At 54.6% G+C, this 16,802-nt stretch overlaps 1 protein-coding gene across 1 annotated transcript; it reads right to left on the bottom strand.

Annotated features, from left to right (window-relative positions):
- Nucleotides 1-1,959: 1,959 nt before the first annotated feature.
- On the bottom strand, nt 1,960-15,272 carry STIP1 (stress induced phosphoprotein 1). Its single transcript, XM_047071170.1, has 14 exons — nt 15,171-15,272; nt 11,761-11,970; nt 11,130-11,271; nt 10,165-10,306; nt 9,055-9,223; nt 7,842-7,968; nt 7,647-7,749; nt 7,263-7,383; nt 6,509-6,605; nt 6,026-6,150; nt 3,546-3,582; nt 3,239-3,342; nt 2,857-3,029; nt 1,960-2,448 (listed from the first exon to the last, which is right to left on the bottom strand). Exons 1-14 carry the CDS (start codon nt 15,177-15,179, stop codon nt 2,376-2,378), a joined length of 1,632 nt encoding a protein of 543 aa, XP_046927126.1. The 5' UTR covers nt 15,180-15,272; the 3' UTR covers nt 1,960-2,375.
- Between the last annotated feature and the right edge of the window lie 1,530 nt (nt 15,273-16,802).

The following is a 16,802-nucleotide window of genomic DNA, read 5'->3' as shown; positions in this document are numbered from 1 at the left end:
GCCATTGAAAGGATCGGATCCGGGTTATTTAGGAACCTGGGAGGTCAAGCAAGTTCAAGCCCTAGAGGTCCCTTGTCACCACAGACCCTTGAAGAAGACTCCGAGGGGGAAACAACTTTCTTTTCTGGGCCCCCCATAAGAGCCTGTTTTTAAACATGTAAACCTCAGAGCCGTGCAGGGGAATGGCTGAACAGAAACTGGCCCCTGGTCATTCACCACCTCCCCACCCCACCTCCACTCTGTCCCTCTACATGTGATGCGCTTGATCAGTAACCCCCAAGGGTCCCTCCTGTCAGGCCCCTACTCAGATGTGACCTTGGAGGGTCCCATCATCTGCACTGGGATGTAAGCTTTTTTTTTTTTTTTTTTAATCTTTATTTTTGAGAGACAGAGCGTGAATAGGGGAGGAAGATAGAGAGGAGGAGACACAGAATCCGAAGCAGGCTCCAGGCTCTGAGCTGTCAGCACACAGCCCGACGCGGGGCTCGAACCCACGAACGGCGAGATCACGACCTGAGCCAAAGTCGGACACGGGATGTAAGCTTTAGGCCTTGTGCTCACTGCTGGCTCCTGGCAGGAATGGAGCCTTTCTAGAGAGAACGGGTTTGGGGCCGGAGGGAACAGAGCCTCTGGTCAGTGGCGCCGCAGTGCAGCAGGGTGCCCGCGGAGATGAGGCCCTTCCGAACTTGCCACCCAGATGGAGGAGGGGGCCTGCCGGAGATTCCCAGGGGAAGGCCAGTGTATGCAAAGTCAAGGCAGCAGGAAGTGCAGCCGGCTGCTGGCCTCAGCAGCTTCCTAGCTCAGAAAGCTGCTCCGTTGGAGCAAATGAGGAAGTTTCACTCCCACCCTAGTCCGAGGTTTTAGAGTTCGCTGCAATCACGTTCAAGTGGAATTAAAAGCCTACTCGAAGTTTGGTTAAGAGCAGTGAGGTCTTTTTCTTTTTTTGTGGTTGCCAAATGATCCTTTATTGAAGGATTTTCCTTCGTAGTTCTCGACTAGCTGGGCATCCCACCCCTGCTGACGTCATCTATGGTGTCACGAGGCCCTCGACAAGGCCGCTCCCACGGGGCAGTCTCCAGCATCTCAATGGTTCCATTGAGTTCTCTAGCTAAAGGCTGGTGCCGTATGCTGGGCACTGTTGACAAGCTCATTGCAAGTGAGTATTTTGACCATGCTTCAAGTCTTCCTGGTCTCCTGGCAGCTCCTTGGAGGCTCTGATCAGGGCAGCGGCAGAAGGTACGCCCTGGATCAGGGGCCTGTCCCCAACAGTTTTACTGTCCTCCTCAGGCCCTTCCAATCACTGGCTGCCTCGGCAACGTCATCACGGTTTTTCGTGACAGTGGGGCCAACTGACAGCAGGCCGGGGTGGATGTGGTATCCCCAGCGGGCACATCGGGTATAGGATTTTGATCTCACTGGGGTTGAACTTGAGGCAGCATGGCGGAAGTGGCAGGTGCGGGATGAAACCCGATCTGGAGAAAGGTGCACGGGGGCCTCCTCTGAGCAAAGAGCCAGAAGTGAGAGCGGGGAGTTCTCTCAAAACGAAAACAGAGCAGCTGACAGATTGGGTCTCCCAAGAAGGCGGTCCAAAGACTCTCATACCGGGAAACGTTTTTCGCTCTTGCCCGGGAGCCGGTGTTCTCTCCATCCAGCTGGTTTCCGGCAGAGATTAGAGGGTGAAGAGCGAAACAGCACAGGAAATTACCCGAACCTCTGGAGTTGGTGCCCTTCTGGATGGGGAAGCACCCCACCCCCCAACCCTTTCAGCTGGCGTGGGGCGACAGCGCCACCTAGTGACCGAAGCACGGAGGTCACCCAGGGCAGCCTCATTACAAAGAGGCTCTGGTTCCCAGTCAGCTCACACTCCCACCTCTCGCGCACTGCACTCCGGGTGGGAACCCTGCGGGACCTCGGCCTCAAAGTCATTTAGCAAAACAAAATTACAAGGACATAACAACGTATAACCACGCCCGACTGGCTTGTTTTATTGGAGAAGGGACGTGGCGTTAACAACGTGAAGACAGTTGGGAGCTGAGGTCGGGAAGAACACCCTCCCCTCCCCGTACGTGCCCACTGCCCCAAATAAAAAATAACCAACTATGGGAGAGCAGCCGAGACAGCGACTGAGGGCGGGGAAGGGAACACGGAACCCGAGGGCGGCAGAAGAGACCATGCGTGTGCTGGGAGGGCCCAGAGGCAGCGGCGGTGCGAGTAACGTGAGTACGAGTCTCTGTGTCTTCCACGTGGGTCTATATAAATATAGAGACAGAAGTCGTTCGCTGTCCCCTGCTCTCCCCTCTGCTCGGCGCGGCTGGCCGCGGTCCCGGCTCCTCTTTCCACACGAGGGCGAAGGGAAGGGGATGACGAGGAAGTCATCACCGAATTGCGATCAGACCCACATCCATCAGCTTCTGAATCTTCTGTGCTATTACAGGATTCTTTAAGTGTCTGATGGGGAAAAAAAAACCAAGTTAGGCGAAATGAGACTTGACCTGAAAAGGGCTTTCTGCTCTCGAAGCCACCCCCATGCGACCCCCCCCGAAAGGCGCCAACAGGAGGCGGCTGAAGGGTCTCCGGAGAGGACCGTTCCGTGAAGGCCCCGGCCCCGCCTGGCAGGAGCCCACGGACACAGCTTTCAGCCGAGGCCGCTCCGTCTTCCCGCCAGGCGGCTCCAGCTACCGTGGCGACGCAGCAAGGAGGCCCTTTGGGCTCCCCGCCAACGGCCCCACCACCTTTTCGACGGAAGAGAACACATGGCGGCCGCTCGCCCGGACCGATCACGTCCCTACCCACCTTGTGCGGCCACACCTCTCTCCACCTCGTCCCCCGGGGCCACCTCCGCCCCCCTCTACTTACTCGCTGAGCGCCTGGGGGTCCTTCTGCATCTGTTCCAGGATGAGCCGCATGGCCGGGTCACTCATGATCTGCTGCACCTCGGGGTCGGCCATGGCCCGTCGCTTCACGTCCTCGGGGCTGTCGTGCCGGTTGTACTGGGCCATCATACAGCGCTGGTACCCGTCTGCCGCCTCCTGCGTCCCAGCAAAGCCAACAGGGGAGGGCGTTAGCACTAACCGGGTCACCGTTTCAGCCCAGACAACAGAGGAAACGGAGAAGTGGGAAGTCAGAGAGAAGCGGGCAAGAGGAAAAGGTCGGTGAAGAAACACCGAGAGGACCCGGAGGAGGACCGGAGGCGGGGGAGAGACTCCCCCCCACCCCCGGAGGCCAGAAGCAGCCTCACCTTACAGTTGGAGTCCAGATCTAAGGCCTTCTGGTAGACGTCCATGGCTTTCGTGTAGTCCTTCATCGCTTCCAGGGCAGCCGCTTTCCGCGTGTACCCCTTGACTGCGGACAGACGGGAGCGGTGAGGCGTTTTCCAGAACGGGGCTCCAAGGGACACCACTCCCACCCTGTCTGTCATGCGAACGCCAACATCCGTCCCCCCACCCCGCTGGCGCCGCTGGCTCCTGCCGCAGGCCCCTCTCTCGGCCCCTCTCGCGCTCTCTGGGCCACGTCCAGGGACAGAGAGGGAGCGGGAAAGCACTTACTGAAGGTTGGCTCTAGCTGGATGCATTCCTCACAGTCCTGGGCAGGAGAGGAAAGGAGAAAATTAGGCTCGTTCCTTCAGATAAACTACCCTAAAGCAGAATGATCAACAGAACTCTTCGCCTGGCCCCACGACAGTGTTCTCTCGCATCCGGCGCTTCTGTTAACCCGGGCATCTGGGCCGTTTCACAGACGGCCCAGCCGAGGCGGCTGGGAGAGCAAGTCAAGCAGAACCACGAGGGACGGCCATTCCAGACTATGGACCGCCGACCCCACCTAAGGCGAGCGGCCTAAATTCTTCAAAAGGCTGAGATTATGGGAAAAAATGAAAAAGTGGGCAAAGTTCTCGTTTGAGGAACTGAAGAGGACATGACAACCAGAGAAAACACACAACCTGGACACGGGCAGCTTTCAAGGGGATTTGGGGGGAAATCTGAGGAGAGGACCGCAGCAGATGGCCCTCTGGCCTTCAGTCCACGACCAGGCGGTGCGACTGACACCGTGACTGGAAGGGAAGAATCCTTTCAGGAAAAGCACACTCAGGAGCGCAGAGTGCCAAAACCTAGCCTACTTCTTTTCGCAGATGGTTCCACGAAAACGCATCCCTACTTCTTGCCAAAAGAGGTGGAGGGCACACAGACGTTCTGGCTATTTCTGTTTGAAGTACCTACAAGGTGGAAAATCCCAGCGAAAAGAATGCAATGCGGTAGAGTTTCAACACCCCGGCCCGCTTGCAACTATTCCAGCCAAAAAGCTAGATCAGAAATGGTTCCGTTCACTGTTCCCCTTTGTGTAGCTGGGGGAGGACGTGCTCTTCCTCACAGGCAACTGCCGAGGTCCTGCACTTCGCAAACCAACCTGTTTTTGACGTTGCCCTTGTACCCGTACGGGTGACCTTTCGAAGCCAGGCGCAGGCCCAGAAGTTAGTGGCCTCAAAAAACAAAACCCGTGTGTGTCTCTAGATGGGTCACATTTTGTCACCTTCCCAGAAGATGGTCCGGGGATGGACCACACTTTAAAAATCGTCTAGCGGGCGCCTGGGTGGCACAGTCGGTTAAGCGTCCGACTTCAGCCAGGTCACGATCTCGCGGTCCGTGAGTTCGAGCCCCGCGTCAGGCTCTGGGCTGATGGCTCAGAGCCTGGAGCCTGTTTCCGATTCTGTGTCTCCCTCTCTCTCTGCCCCTCCCCCGTTCATGCTCTGTCTCTCTCTGTCCCAAAAATAAAATAAACGTTGAAAAAAAAAAATTTTTTTAAAAATCGTCTAGCCTCCCTCTCTCTGCCCCTCCCCCACTCACACTCATCTCTCTCAAAAATAAACACTTAAAAAAAAAGGAAGGGGGGGCCTGGGTGGCTCCATTGGTTGGGCCTCCCTGGTTGGCTCAGAGGTCATGATCTCGCGGTCTGTGAGTTCAAGCCCCGCGTCGGGCTCTGTGCTGACAGCTCGGAGCTTGGGGCCCACTTCGGATTCTGTGTCTCTTTTCTCTCTGCCCCTCCCCTGCTCGCGCGCTCTTACAAAAATAAACATAAAAAAAATTCAAAGTCATCTAGAGAACAATTTAGAAATCGCCAACAGAGGTACAGAGCAGGTCATGTTCAAGAGAGCAACGAAGATTTCCTTTCCAGCGTCGACATCATCACACGAGACCATACTCAATATGCCCGAGAACAGCAGAGCTGCTAAGGGAGCTAATCAAAAAAGGACCAAAGATGGCAAAGCTTCTGCGGGAAACGATGCCACGGCTCTTCAGTATAAACGCACACATAATTACAGGCAAACAAACACTGTGCTGCCCCAGGATGCAGCACCACCGCTGGGAGAGGATGCCTAGAAGATCAGAAAGCGGGGTACCTGTGCGAGGTAACAGTACTCAGCCTTCAAGAGGAAGGAAACACGGACACCTGCTACAGCACGATGCTCAGTGAAATAAGCCACACACAAAAGAACAAATACTGGATGGTTCTACTTACAGGAGGTCCCTAGAGAGGTCACATTCGGAGAGCCAAAGAGTGGAATGGTAGCCGCCAGGGGTCGGGGGAGTGGGAGTTAGTGTTCAAAGGGTGCACTTTCAGTTTGGGAAGATGGAAAGGTTCTCGATGAGGAAGGTGGTGATGGGTGCACAACAATGGGAATGGACTTGACCCCAATGAACTGAACATGTAAAGTGTTAAAAAAAAAAAAAAAAAAAAAGGGAGAGGGGGGAGGGGAAGCGATGGGGAAGAAAAAGAGTCCATCATCGGCGAAGATGGAAACGGATCCACGTTTCCAAATATTCCCAACCACACTAACAACAGATGGGCCAGGACTGAGCTAGCACACGTCCTGCATCTTACAAACCTCACACGCACGGCACCATCCCTCTGACTCTAAGATCAAAGTAAGAACATCAAAAAGACGTTGACGACGTGAAAAGAGAAAAAACAACGTTCCTCACGCACAGATTCGCTGCCGTAACAGGCACCGCACACGCCCAGATGTGCCCACCTTGAGCGCCAGCTGAAACTCCAGGAGTTTGGTGTAGCAGGCGGCTCGATTGCTGTACAATTTGGCATCTTTTGGGTTCCGCTTGATGGCTTCTGTGTAATGCTTCATGGCCTGGGGATAATCCCCTGGGTAAGGAAAGAAGAAACTTTTTTAGAAAGCAAAAAGCCACCCTCCTCCCCCACCGAGGGCATTTAGCTGGCAGTCTGCCAAGGCACAGAGAACACGTCTGCATCACGCATCACTCATCCAGAAGCTCTGTCACCTGAGCTGGAATGTACCTTTAATGTTTATTTTTGCACAGTGACAGAGCGCAAGTGGGAAGGGGCAGAGAGAGGGAGCGACAGAATCCGAAGCAGACTCCAGGCTCTGAGCTATCAGCACAGAGCCTGACGCGGGGCTTGAACTCATGGACTGTGAGATCATGACCTAAGCCAAAGCGGGACGCTTAACCGGCTGAGTCACTCAGGCGCCCCTGTAACATACCTTTCTGAAAACATTCGTTGCCTTTGTTCTTTTCCTCCAAGGCCAGGTCGGGGTTTATATAGGCCAGCCGCTCTTGCTCCTTCAGAATTTTCTCCGCCTAAGAAAAAATAATCCTTGGAGTAATCATTTACACTGTTGGACACCTAAACATTGGACTAAAATAAGGCTCTGATTCAGATTTTGATTTGCAGAAAGTACCGTCAGCAACATTTTAGTTTTTGTTCAGAGCATGCAACTCTTCATCATCTTGGGGCTGGGAGTCCGAGCCCAGGTCAGGTAAAGAGATTACTTACTTAAAAACAAAAGAATTACACCTTCCTCATCATGAAAACGCACAGTGAAACGATGAGCAGTACTGACATATGCTTGGTACAAGATTAAGCGTGAATATGAGGCATGTGTTAACAGCACAATTCACTTTCTGACCCGTCTTTTTGTGAATAAAAATCGACCCCACTCCGTAATTTAGGACAACTGGCATGATAACACAACGCTTTGGTTGTGTAAAATAAAAAAAAAATCTTAAGTCACAATAATAACCCTAAGCGCACTGACCTTCAGTAAAAGGTTACGATCTTGGCCGACAAAAAGGACAGCAAAAAAATCGCGGTTACTCCTTACACGTTGTCAAGTGACAAGGACGAGGTATAAAATGACCAAAGACACGACTTAAAAAAAATCTTAACGGTTCATTATTAAACGTAATGCTACAGCGGATAAGAAATACCAGGCCCCGTATTCTTTCCCTACCCACCTGTTGGCATTTCTTGAGCACATCCGGGGTTCGGTGCTCTGCCAAAGACTTGTTGTAGAAATGGATGGCGTCCTTATACTTTTCCTCTTTGAAGTACGAGTTGCCAACTCGAGCATAAGCTCTAACGAAACAAGCAGAAAAGGAATGTGCTGAGAGCAAAGCAGAGACAAGGGCAGCTCCTGGAGAGAAGCCCCCCGCCCCCACCCCGCTCGGACACCACACCCTCCAAACACCTCTTGTCTGGACGCCCGTGGCCTCCCGTCCAGCCCACGGCTTACAGAGCAGGCTGTGTGGCCAGCAACCCTCCTCCCCACGCAGGAAAACTTAGGTCTTGGACATCGACCCCCCCACACCACTCGAGGTACCGCCGAAGGTCGCGCGTACTTGGCAATCTGTCGATAGTCTTCTCGGTTTTCTCGCCCCACTTCGATGGCCTTCTCACAGAGCTCCCGGCATTTACTGTAGTCGCCCTTCTCGAAGTACACGGCTGCCGGGCAGGATGGTTAACGAAGAGTCAACCCGTGTCCCTCCCCGGGACCGCCCAACGACAACGCACTCACCCCTCGGCCTGGGCCTCACCTGCTTGATTGGTCATGTAAGTCATGTTGGTGGGGTCCAGGTCCTTGGCTCTGTCGTAGTGCTTCAAGGCCGTGTCAAAGTCTTTCTTCTTGTAGGCCTCGTTCCCCAACTCTTTTTCTTTCAGCGCCTAGATGAGGTGTGGAAGGAGCACTGAGCAAACCGAACGGAGGCGGCAAAGAGCTTGCGACCCGTCACGGGCCGAGCAGCGCGCACGACTAGCCTTGTGTGCGGGAGCACGGTCCCCGCACTGCGGCCACTTCTCAGCCAGCTGCAGGATTAAAGGCAGAGGGCTGTTAGAACGGGACGCTAATGGGGTGCTTGGGTGGCTCAGGTCATGATCTCGCAGTTTGTGAGTTCGAGCCCCGTGTGGGGCTCTGTGCTGACAGCTCAGAGCCTGGAGCCTGCTTCGGATTCTGTGTCTCCCTGTCTCTCAATGATAAACATTAAAAAACAAAAAAAGGAAAAGAATGGGATGCTAAGGTCTCACCTCTGCCTCCTCTAAAACTCCCCCTTTTCTATCTACTCTCCTGGACTTGGTCAGAAAATAAAGGGCTTTTTCAGGGGAGAGAGAGTCCCTCCGACCTGAAGCAAGTTGGGAGAGAACAGCAGTTTTCTACCCGGTTTGACCAGGGGATGCTGACAAGGGTCTGTCCCCAGGGCACGAGTCTCAGCACGGCGCTCCACCGCCCACACCACAGGGCCAGCTTCCAACTTCGAGACACCCCGAACAACCGACGCTTACTCATGTGAAAGCGCTTAATTTGGCAACAATCTGTTGTTCCTGATAAGAGAGGAAATAAAATCCCCGAAGCACACGCCTCCCGCTCTGGAAGCCAGTGTCACTAAGTGGACAACTGTCAACTACACGCCACGTCCAACCAGAAAACAGAGCCTGAGAACGCGCGTAGACGACATCCTTCTGGGTCACAGCAAGGACAAGGGTCACCCAAAACCTGACCGGCTTGCCCTGACCCACACCCACGCTGGTGGCACGGGCGCAGCTCCGGGGACCATGGAAGGGCAGCTCGTGCAGCCACAGGTCCCACACGCGCCGTGCTTGTGAAATCACTCGGAAAGGGAAGCGTTTCACACGCCGACCGCTCCGACGGAAAACAGTGACCCAGCGCTCAACGACGACAGCCGCCCCCGCGTCCCGGACGTCCTGTGGACAACGCTGTTCGAAACGTGCGAGAGGAAGGAGGAAAAACGAGACCTGCTTCTTATTCTCTGGAAGATCTTCTTCCATCGGCTCTGGCTTGGTGTCCTTCTTGGGAGGCGGCGGCGGAGGCGGCGCGGCCACTTCCTCGTCCTCATCCATGCTGCCCAGGTCGACCCCCAGCAGGACGCTGAGCGTCGTCATGATCCGGGGATCCTGCAGTTTCCTAGCAGTGGTTTAAAAAAAAAAAAGAGAAGAGAAAAGAAAAGAAAAGCACAATGATTTATTATTTCTCCTCACAACTGATTTTAGTATTAGGTTTTCAAGTAAGAATTCAGTGCAATAACTCTCATCCCTCCTTTGGAAACAGTGACTTTTTTAAGTTTATTTGAAAGAGAGAGACAGGTGTGCGCAGGGGAGAGACACACAAGGAGAGAAAAACCCAAGCAGGCTCCACGCCTGTCAGCACAGAGCCCGAGGCGGGGCTCGAACGCACAACGCCGGGATCACGTACCTGAGCTGAAATCAAGTCAGACGCCTGACTGAGTCACCCAGGCAGCCCTGCCCACAACGGAGCTTAAACCCACTTTGGCCGCTAAACCTCAGATTACCGTGTAAGAGAGCTGCTCACCCACAGAAAAAACTGCGAGATTCTGCACCAGCCATGAGGTACCACCGGGGAATACTCAACCCTTCAAAAATCCATTCCCGATGAGCTAACAGATGTCAAATTTACTTCTCGAAGCCAGGAGACACAAAGAGGGACGGGATCTCAGGAGTCAGAGATTCAGTCACAAATACCAGTATGACTAAGAGACGCATCTTTACACCTGACACCCTCTTCCACCATGACCTTCCGCTGCAACATCCCAGGAGACAGCGTCTGATATGTATGGAAAGGATAGACTTGGCGCCAGATCAGAATTATAGGAGAGCAGCAAAGAGGCACTTGAAGGTTAGGAATGAAGATTCCAAATTATTCCGACACGTGTCCTCTTTAACCCTTTCCAGAAAGACAAACCAACAAATACCTATCGCTCACTGGAGAAAAACAAAGGCAGAAACTCTGCTGTCTGAGGAACACCTCTACACACACACACAGGATCCCAGAAAAGAAGTACCACGTTCACACCCATTTCCAGAGACAACAGTGCTGTCTCAACTTACGTGCCCAGGTCGGACGGTTTGCTTCTCAGTTGTTCTATCAGTTCCCGGTAGGTAGGATCAGCGAGCAGTGTCCTCGTCCTGGGGTCGCTCTCCAACTTCTGGTACAGATTGGGCATGTTGAAAGGGTTCATGAACTTCCTCTCTGTTCCGAACAAAGGGAAGCACATGATGAGAAGTCAGTTCACTTGAGTTTTATGCCCCCTAGCCCACCAGACATTTGGAGGGAGCCTCAAAGTTAATCCCATTAAAAAAATTTCAAGGTGTGTTTTGGGGCGCCTGGGTGGCTCGGTCGGTTAAGCATCCAACTTCGGCTCAGGTTGTGATCCCATGGTTCGTGGGTTTGAGCCCCACATTGGGCTCTGTGCTGACAGCTCAGAACCTGGAGCCTGCTTCGGATTCTGTGTCTCCCTCTCTCTCAAAAAGTAAACGTTAACGGAAAAGAAAAAAAAAAAAAAAGGTGTGTTTTGTTTCTGAGACAGAGAGCGAGCTGGGGGAGGGGCAGGGAGTGGGGGAGGGGGGGAGAGGGGGGGAGGGGGGGGAGGGAGGGAGGGAGGGAGGGAAAATCCCCAGCAGGCTCCATGCTGCCCATGCAGAAACCAACACCGGGCTCAAACCTACAAACCGTGAGACCACGACCTGAGCAGAGATCAAGAGTTGGACTTTTTTTTTTTTAACGTTTACTTGTAATTGAGAGACAGAGAGAGAGCATGAACATGGGAGAGAGAGACAGAGGAGGAGACACAAAATCCAAAGCAGGCTCCAGGCTCCGAGCTGTCAGCACAGAGCCCGACACGGGGCTTGAACCCACAAACAGTGAGATCATGACCCGAGCCGAAGTCGGACACTCAACCGAGCCACCCAGGCGCCCCTGAGAGCTGGGACGTTTAACTGGGCCGCCCAGGTGCCCCAAAGTTAGTCCCGTTAAAAAAAAGAAAGAAAGAAACCAACAGTGTACTGGGGCCTACCTGCCAACCGGGCCTCCATATTCTGTAAGCCCTCTTTGAGCTGAGGATTATTTGCTTCATGTTTTAAACCCTCTTCATAGGTTCTCTTGGCTTCTTCAAATCGGTTTAAGAACTCAAGAGCTGCTGCTTTTCGCGAATAGCCCTTAAACCAAAAAGAAAGAACACGACAAAATAAAGAACACCTAGGAGTCCAGAAGACGAACTCCAAAGAAGCTATTTTACGCTCCCTGGGACAAAATGGATATTCACGTGAAGGCCAAAGGAAAACAGGAGGAGAAGCACGTAATGCCAAGACTGAAAGCTGTAAGGATCCAGCCACATCTCAAAGACGCTCACCCGCCCCACCTCGATTCATCTTCCGACCCAGTGTCGTCCGCTCCTCTGGTGGCATTTTCTTTCTCAGTAGCGCCAAAGATCAGACCTGCCTTCACAACTGACGGCACCTCGGATGTGACAAGTGCCACGACTCTGAGGAGCATCCTCCAACCGGGAGGACAGCGGAGGGGCGATACACTATGCAGTCTACCGGGACGGGCAGCCAGCCGGGTCGGGAGGGCCCAGTATTTGAAAACAGCACGCCAAGGAGGCATTTCTGTGAAGCGTCAGGAGCCCCGGTCCACCCACGGCTCACCTTGCCCCAGTCGGGCTTCAGGTCCACGGTTTTGCAGCCATCCTCATAAGCCTTCTGGTAGTCACCTTTCTTGGCATAGGCCGCTGAGCGATTGCTGTAGAGCACGTGGTTCTGGGGATCCAACTTGATGGCCTCAGAGTAGCACTGTAACGCATCATCGATGTTGCCAGCACTCAGGGCCTTATTGCCCTTCTCTTTCAGCTCGTTTACCTGAGGAAAGAAGGAACCAATGTAGTTTCTTCCGTAACACACTATTTGTTGTTATGCTATTTTTTCATGTTTTTCCTAGTTCTTGAGAGAGAGAACGTGCGTGCGCAAGCGGGGAGGGGCAGAAGACCCAAAAAGCAGGCTCCATGCTGACAGCAGTGGGCCCGATGTGGGGCTTGAACTTACGGACTGCAAGATCATGACTTGAGCCGAAGTTGGACCCTTAAACCGACTGAGCCACCCAGGTGCGTCGGTCCCAATTTAAAAAAAAAATTTTTTTTTTAATGTTTATTATTTTTGAGACAGAGCATGAACGGGGGAGGGGCAGAGAGAGAGGGAGACACAGAATTGGAAGCAGGCTCCAGGCTCTGAGCTGTCCGCACAGAGCCCGACGCGGGGCTCGAACTCACGGACCGCGAGATCGTGACCTGAGCTGAAGTCGGACGCTTAACCGACCGAGCCACCCAGACGCCCCATCCAGTCCCAATGTTTTAAGTGACACTCATACTTCGGTGGTCAACAAAAAAGATACTTTACACACCGAGAGAAAGAAAGCGTAAGTGAATTCATTTGCCATCTCCCACACCTTCGGGTGGGGCCAACAAGAAAAGTAAGTAACCAGGAAAAGCAGGCTGACGCCTCGCTCGCCGCTGGCTCCAGTTCGGAGGGACGCGCGTGGCAGCCACTCTTTGCTCAAAGCCTCCACCTGGGGCTGACGAAGCCACTCTAGAACACACTCATGAGCTCCTTTCGTGGAAAAAGAAATCCACTGGCACGCGAATGCCAAGAAGCCCAAACGGTAAACCGAACACAGGCCTAGCGGCCTAGTCGGTCACTCCTCGAAGAGACCATGGCGAAGGGAGGAGCAGGAGTGTGCAGGGACACAGGCCCCCCCGCGAGAGACCTGAGGCTTCGCGATGGCTTCTTGGGAGCCTCAAGATGCTTACCCGCAATCAGAGGAAGAACCTATTTCCATTCCCAGGTGGGGTAACCCATCACAACGTGGTAGAGCTAACTCCCCAGATCAGTTTTTGCCGCGTTTAATTACTACTATAAAAGATACACAAGATAACAACCTACTTGCGGTTTAATCCCCTACCCTCTCAAACGTTCAGAACGTGGTCCTGATTATAGGGCTTCTCCTACACCATTCTCTCTCCAGATCTATCATCCAGCCGTGTGCCAGCACGGACTGATGCAAGAAAGAAGTGTTAAGGGAAACACTTCTGGAGCCTCGGGGCAAACCGATTGGGAAGTTCCCTCCATCAACCAGAGATGTGAGAGAGACAGCCTTGAAAAAGGAAAAGTCCGGCAAACAGGGCCAAATCTAGCAAGGGATAAAAATCTTCGAACCCGGGAAGGAGACCAGAAAGCAAAAACTTAAAAAGCTAGTATCAAGCCGCAGCTGAGAACGGCGCCACGGAGTTCTTGTCTCTCCCACAAAACACCCCTTTCCACACGGAGCACTGACCAGCAGGTCAGGAAATCAAGCCTGCAGGTGGTGACCAGCACTTTAAAAGATCAGGTAGGATAGAAAATACCAGCACACCAGGCACATGATGGCAAATGCCATTATGCTAAATAAACGCGCTACACGGTCGCAGGTCCAAACTGGGTCTCGGGTAAAAGGTGTATTACCCTGGGATTTATCTGAAAAGCGCGAAGTTTAAAACATCAAAACATGAAAAACTGGACACTCAAATGCCTCCACCTTGGATTATTTCCTAAAACTGAAATCCGGATCTCCAAGCTGAAGATGAAAACCAAAGGCAGAGGCGTCGCATGTCCAACCGGCCCAGGAGAGCAGGTCCTGACACACAGAGGTAAACCGCCAGGCTGCCTGCACTACAACCACAAAGTTGCCGTCCTGACTTCACTCGTTCATTCACTGTCTGCCCCTACTATGTGTTTTAGCTCTATCTAGTCTACCTACAACGGGTGGTGCGATTTTAAAAAGTTTTTTTTTTTCCTGTTTTGACAAACCCCTTCAATTGAAGAGTGATGTGTTTCTCATTCCAGAGCTCATTTTCTTGTCCATACCTCAGTCTGTTTAATCCCAGATGCAACTTTACTATCCCCAGTGAGCAAAAACTTTTTAACCCCTCCATTTCCACTCTTTCTTAATTTACCAAAGAGGCTCCAGATCTGGTTAATCGTTACGCTTCCGCTGACCGTTTCCGACTGAATAAAATCTCTCCAGGCTTTTCACAACCTGCGGGCTGCGGAGGATACAATTAAGCCACCGAAAAGCAACCAGCCGCGGTTACAAACTCGGTCCCCTAAAAATGAGCGGGGCAAATAACTTACTTCTTGCTGCTTATCTACATAGCCTACTACACGAGATTTTCTACAGCGACCAATTCCTCCTTGGGTAATCAGAAACCAACTTTCCAGAAATATCAGCCTTCAGCTACTCTCGAATCACACACACACCCCAAAACAGAAAAAAGAACGGGAGGAGCCACACATCTCTCTGCAAGACGCTGCTAGACCTGGACTGGTTCTAAGGACTTTCGCCGCACCGTCCCTTTCCTGCACCAGGCAGATAAGTTGGCCCGCTACTCTTCAAACCTTCCATCAACGCTCTTCCATCCCGGCCTTTCCAGATGCAGGAAAAGTAGGATGTGCTACCTGGCTACTTCCAGTGTATTTCCGTCCCCGCTCCCTGCATCCCTCCAAGTTAACTGTGACCAAGTCCGGGTGGCTTCTCCGTCGGCAAACCCCGCTCTCCCGGGTGGCGCATTCCCTGGTGTGCACCCGGTCCCTCCCGCCGGTTCCGAAGCCCCCCGCCCACCTCCATCCCTCCCAGCGCCGCCCTACCCACCCCCCCCCCCCCCGCCGGCTCAGTCCAGGGCCACCTCCCGGGAGGCCTCCGGGGCCCAGCCACGGCCTCTCTTCCCGCCGCGGGCCCGACTTAGAGCCGGACTGTCGCCGTCCCCCGGTTCTCCTCGCCGAGCCGGCAGGCGACGGGCGCTGAGTGGACCCCCGCGCCCCCCGCGGCCCGGGCCTGGCTACATTGCTCACCTCCCGCCCGGTGGGCCGCGGCCCTCACGCCCTCGCCTCCCCAGCTGCTCGCCCGGCCCCAGGCCGCCGCCCCGACCGCCTCGATTAGCGCCCGCCCCGCCGCCGCTCCTCCACTCGCGGCCCGGCCTCGGCCTGTCCCCGAGTGGCCCCGGGGCCTCGGCCCGCCCCTCCCCCTTCACCTGCTCCATAGCCCGGCCCGGAACCCCGTTGAATCGACTCCGTCCGCTCCGCGTTCCCAACCGCACGCGCCGCCTTCTGGAACCTACTAGAAGCTGCCGGGACCCCCGGATCCCGCCCCTTCCTCGCCTGCTCACTGGTCGCGCTCCCCGAGGGGGCTTTCTATCCTTCCCTACTATTGGCTTGAAGTCTGGCCCATCATCTTTGCTTCTCTATCATTGGACACCTGAGAGTAAGCCCTCAGCCCTGCCTCCTCCGCGCCTCCGGATTGGACTCTTCCCGACAAGCCCCGCCCACCCCAGACTCCACGATTGGAGGGAGGGGCGCCCTTCTGCGACGAGGATTGGTCGCTTGGCCCGCCAATCGTGGCCGCGCTGGCCGCGCCCATTGGTCCTGTTCTTTCTGGAAATTTCCACCTCTCCCATTGGGCTGACGGACTCCGTGAGGGAACCTCCTTCAGGTTAAAAAAAAAAAAAAAAAAGTCGATTGGGCGGAGAGTTGCCGACACTCTGCGGTGATAGGCTTAAACGGTTACCCTTCAAAAGGCGGGGTTTCACCTCTGCAGGGGTTTATGGGAATCTCAGGACCCCGCGGTTCTCTGCCGCGGTGGCTCTGGCGGCCTGGGGGGAGGGGGGGGGTGGTCTCCGCGCCGCTTCCCGGCTCCGTGGACTGCGAGTCCGGCCCAGGCGACCCGCTGCTCCCGGGCGATGCAGAGCCCCCGGGTCCCGGCCGGTGGGGGCGACGTCTGGGTCGACCTCGGGAGAGCTCCCGGGCCGTGCCCAGATCCCGCCGTTAGTAGCCGAAGGGTCGAAAACACCGAAGGAGCTGGGACTTGGGTGGGACGGACCCGGGGTCTCACCCTGGGGAGGCCGGGGGGACTCGCTGGATCCCCTCGTGTTAACGGGTCGGACAGTGCGGGGCCATGGGAGGTGTCCCGTTCATGCAGTAATTTCTTTACCGCTCGGTGAAGGGAGCCATTATTTGAGGATGGTGGGGGGGGGGGGGAGGGAACAATGACGTCAGTGACGCGCTCGGTCACCTACTGGCGGGCGGTGGCGGCCCCGGGAGGGCCTTTTGCAGCCGAGAGGCAGGGCAACGTGCGAGAGCACCCGGGGCAGCCAAAGGGTTTAGAGCGTGGAGGAGAGAAGCTGGTTTTTCCTCCTGGGCCGGTGTGTGCTTCACGGAACAAAGAAGCCGCACGACAGGTCTGCTGAAGGCTTGGATGAGGGTCTTGGGGCCTGCTGTGTCCTTGTATCCCGCCTTCCGTCCCCAGTGCCGTCCCTGCCCAGGGTTTTAAGTGTCCCCTCTATGGCAATGGCTTGTGTCTCCAGCTTCCTCTTTTATCCCAGCTGTCTCTGGTCCGTTCTTAACCTTGCAGCCAAGGTCACTGCAGATCCGCACCCCTTGCTTGAAACTCTTGGAGGCTTTAGACTGGGGCTCAGGGCCTGTGTGACCTGGCAGGCCTGCTTTGGCCGCCTCCTTCCCTGCCCTCCCATTTTCAGCACCAGACTCCGGCCCCCTGACCTCTCCTAGGTGGGCTCCTTCACTCCGAGCCTGCCTGCAAACTGTTCCCTCTGCTGGGTTCCCCCTTCCACCAACTCTGCCGGGTTGATTCCCGGGCCGAGATGGGCTGT

Source organism: Lynx rufus, unplaced genomic scaffold (assembly GCF_022079265.1).
Source record: "Lynx rufus isolate CCGP_SWC_20201006 ecotype Redwood Valley unplaced genomic scaffold, mLynRuf1.p SCAF_9, whole genome shotgun sequence".
NCBI lineage: Eukaryota > Metazoa > Chordata > Mammalia > Carnivora > Felidae > Lynx > Lynx rufus.
Note: the sequence above shows the minus strand (reverse complement) of the source record. Positions and strands in the feature narration are given on the sequence as shown.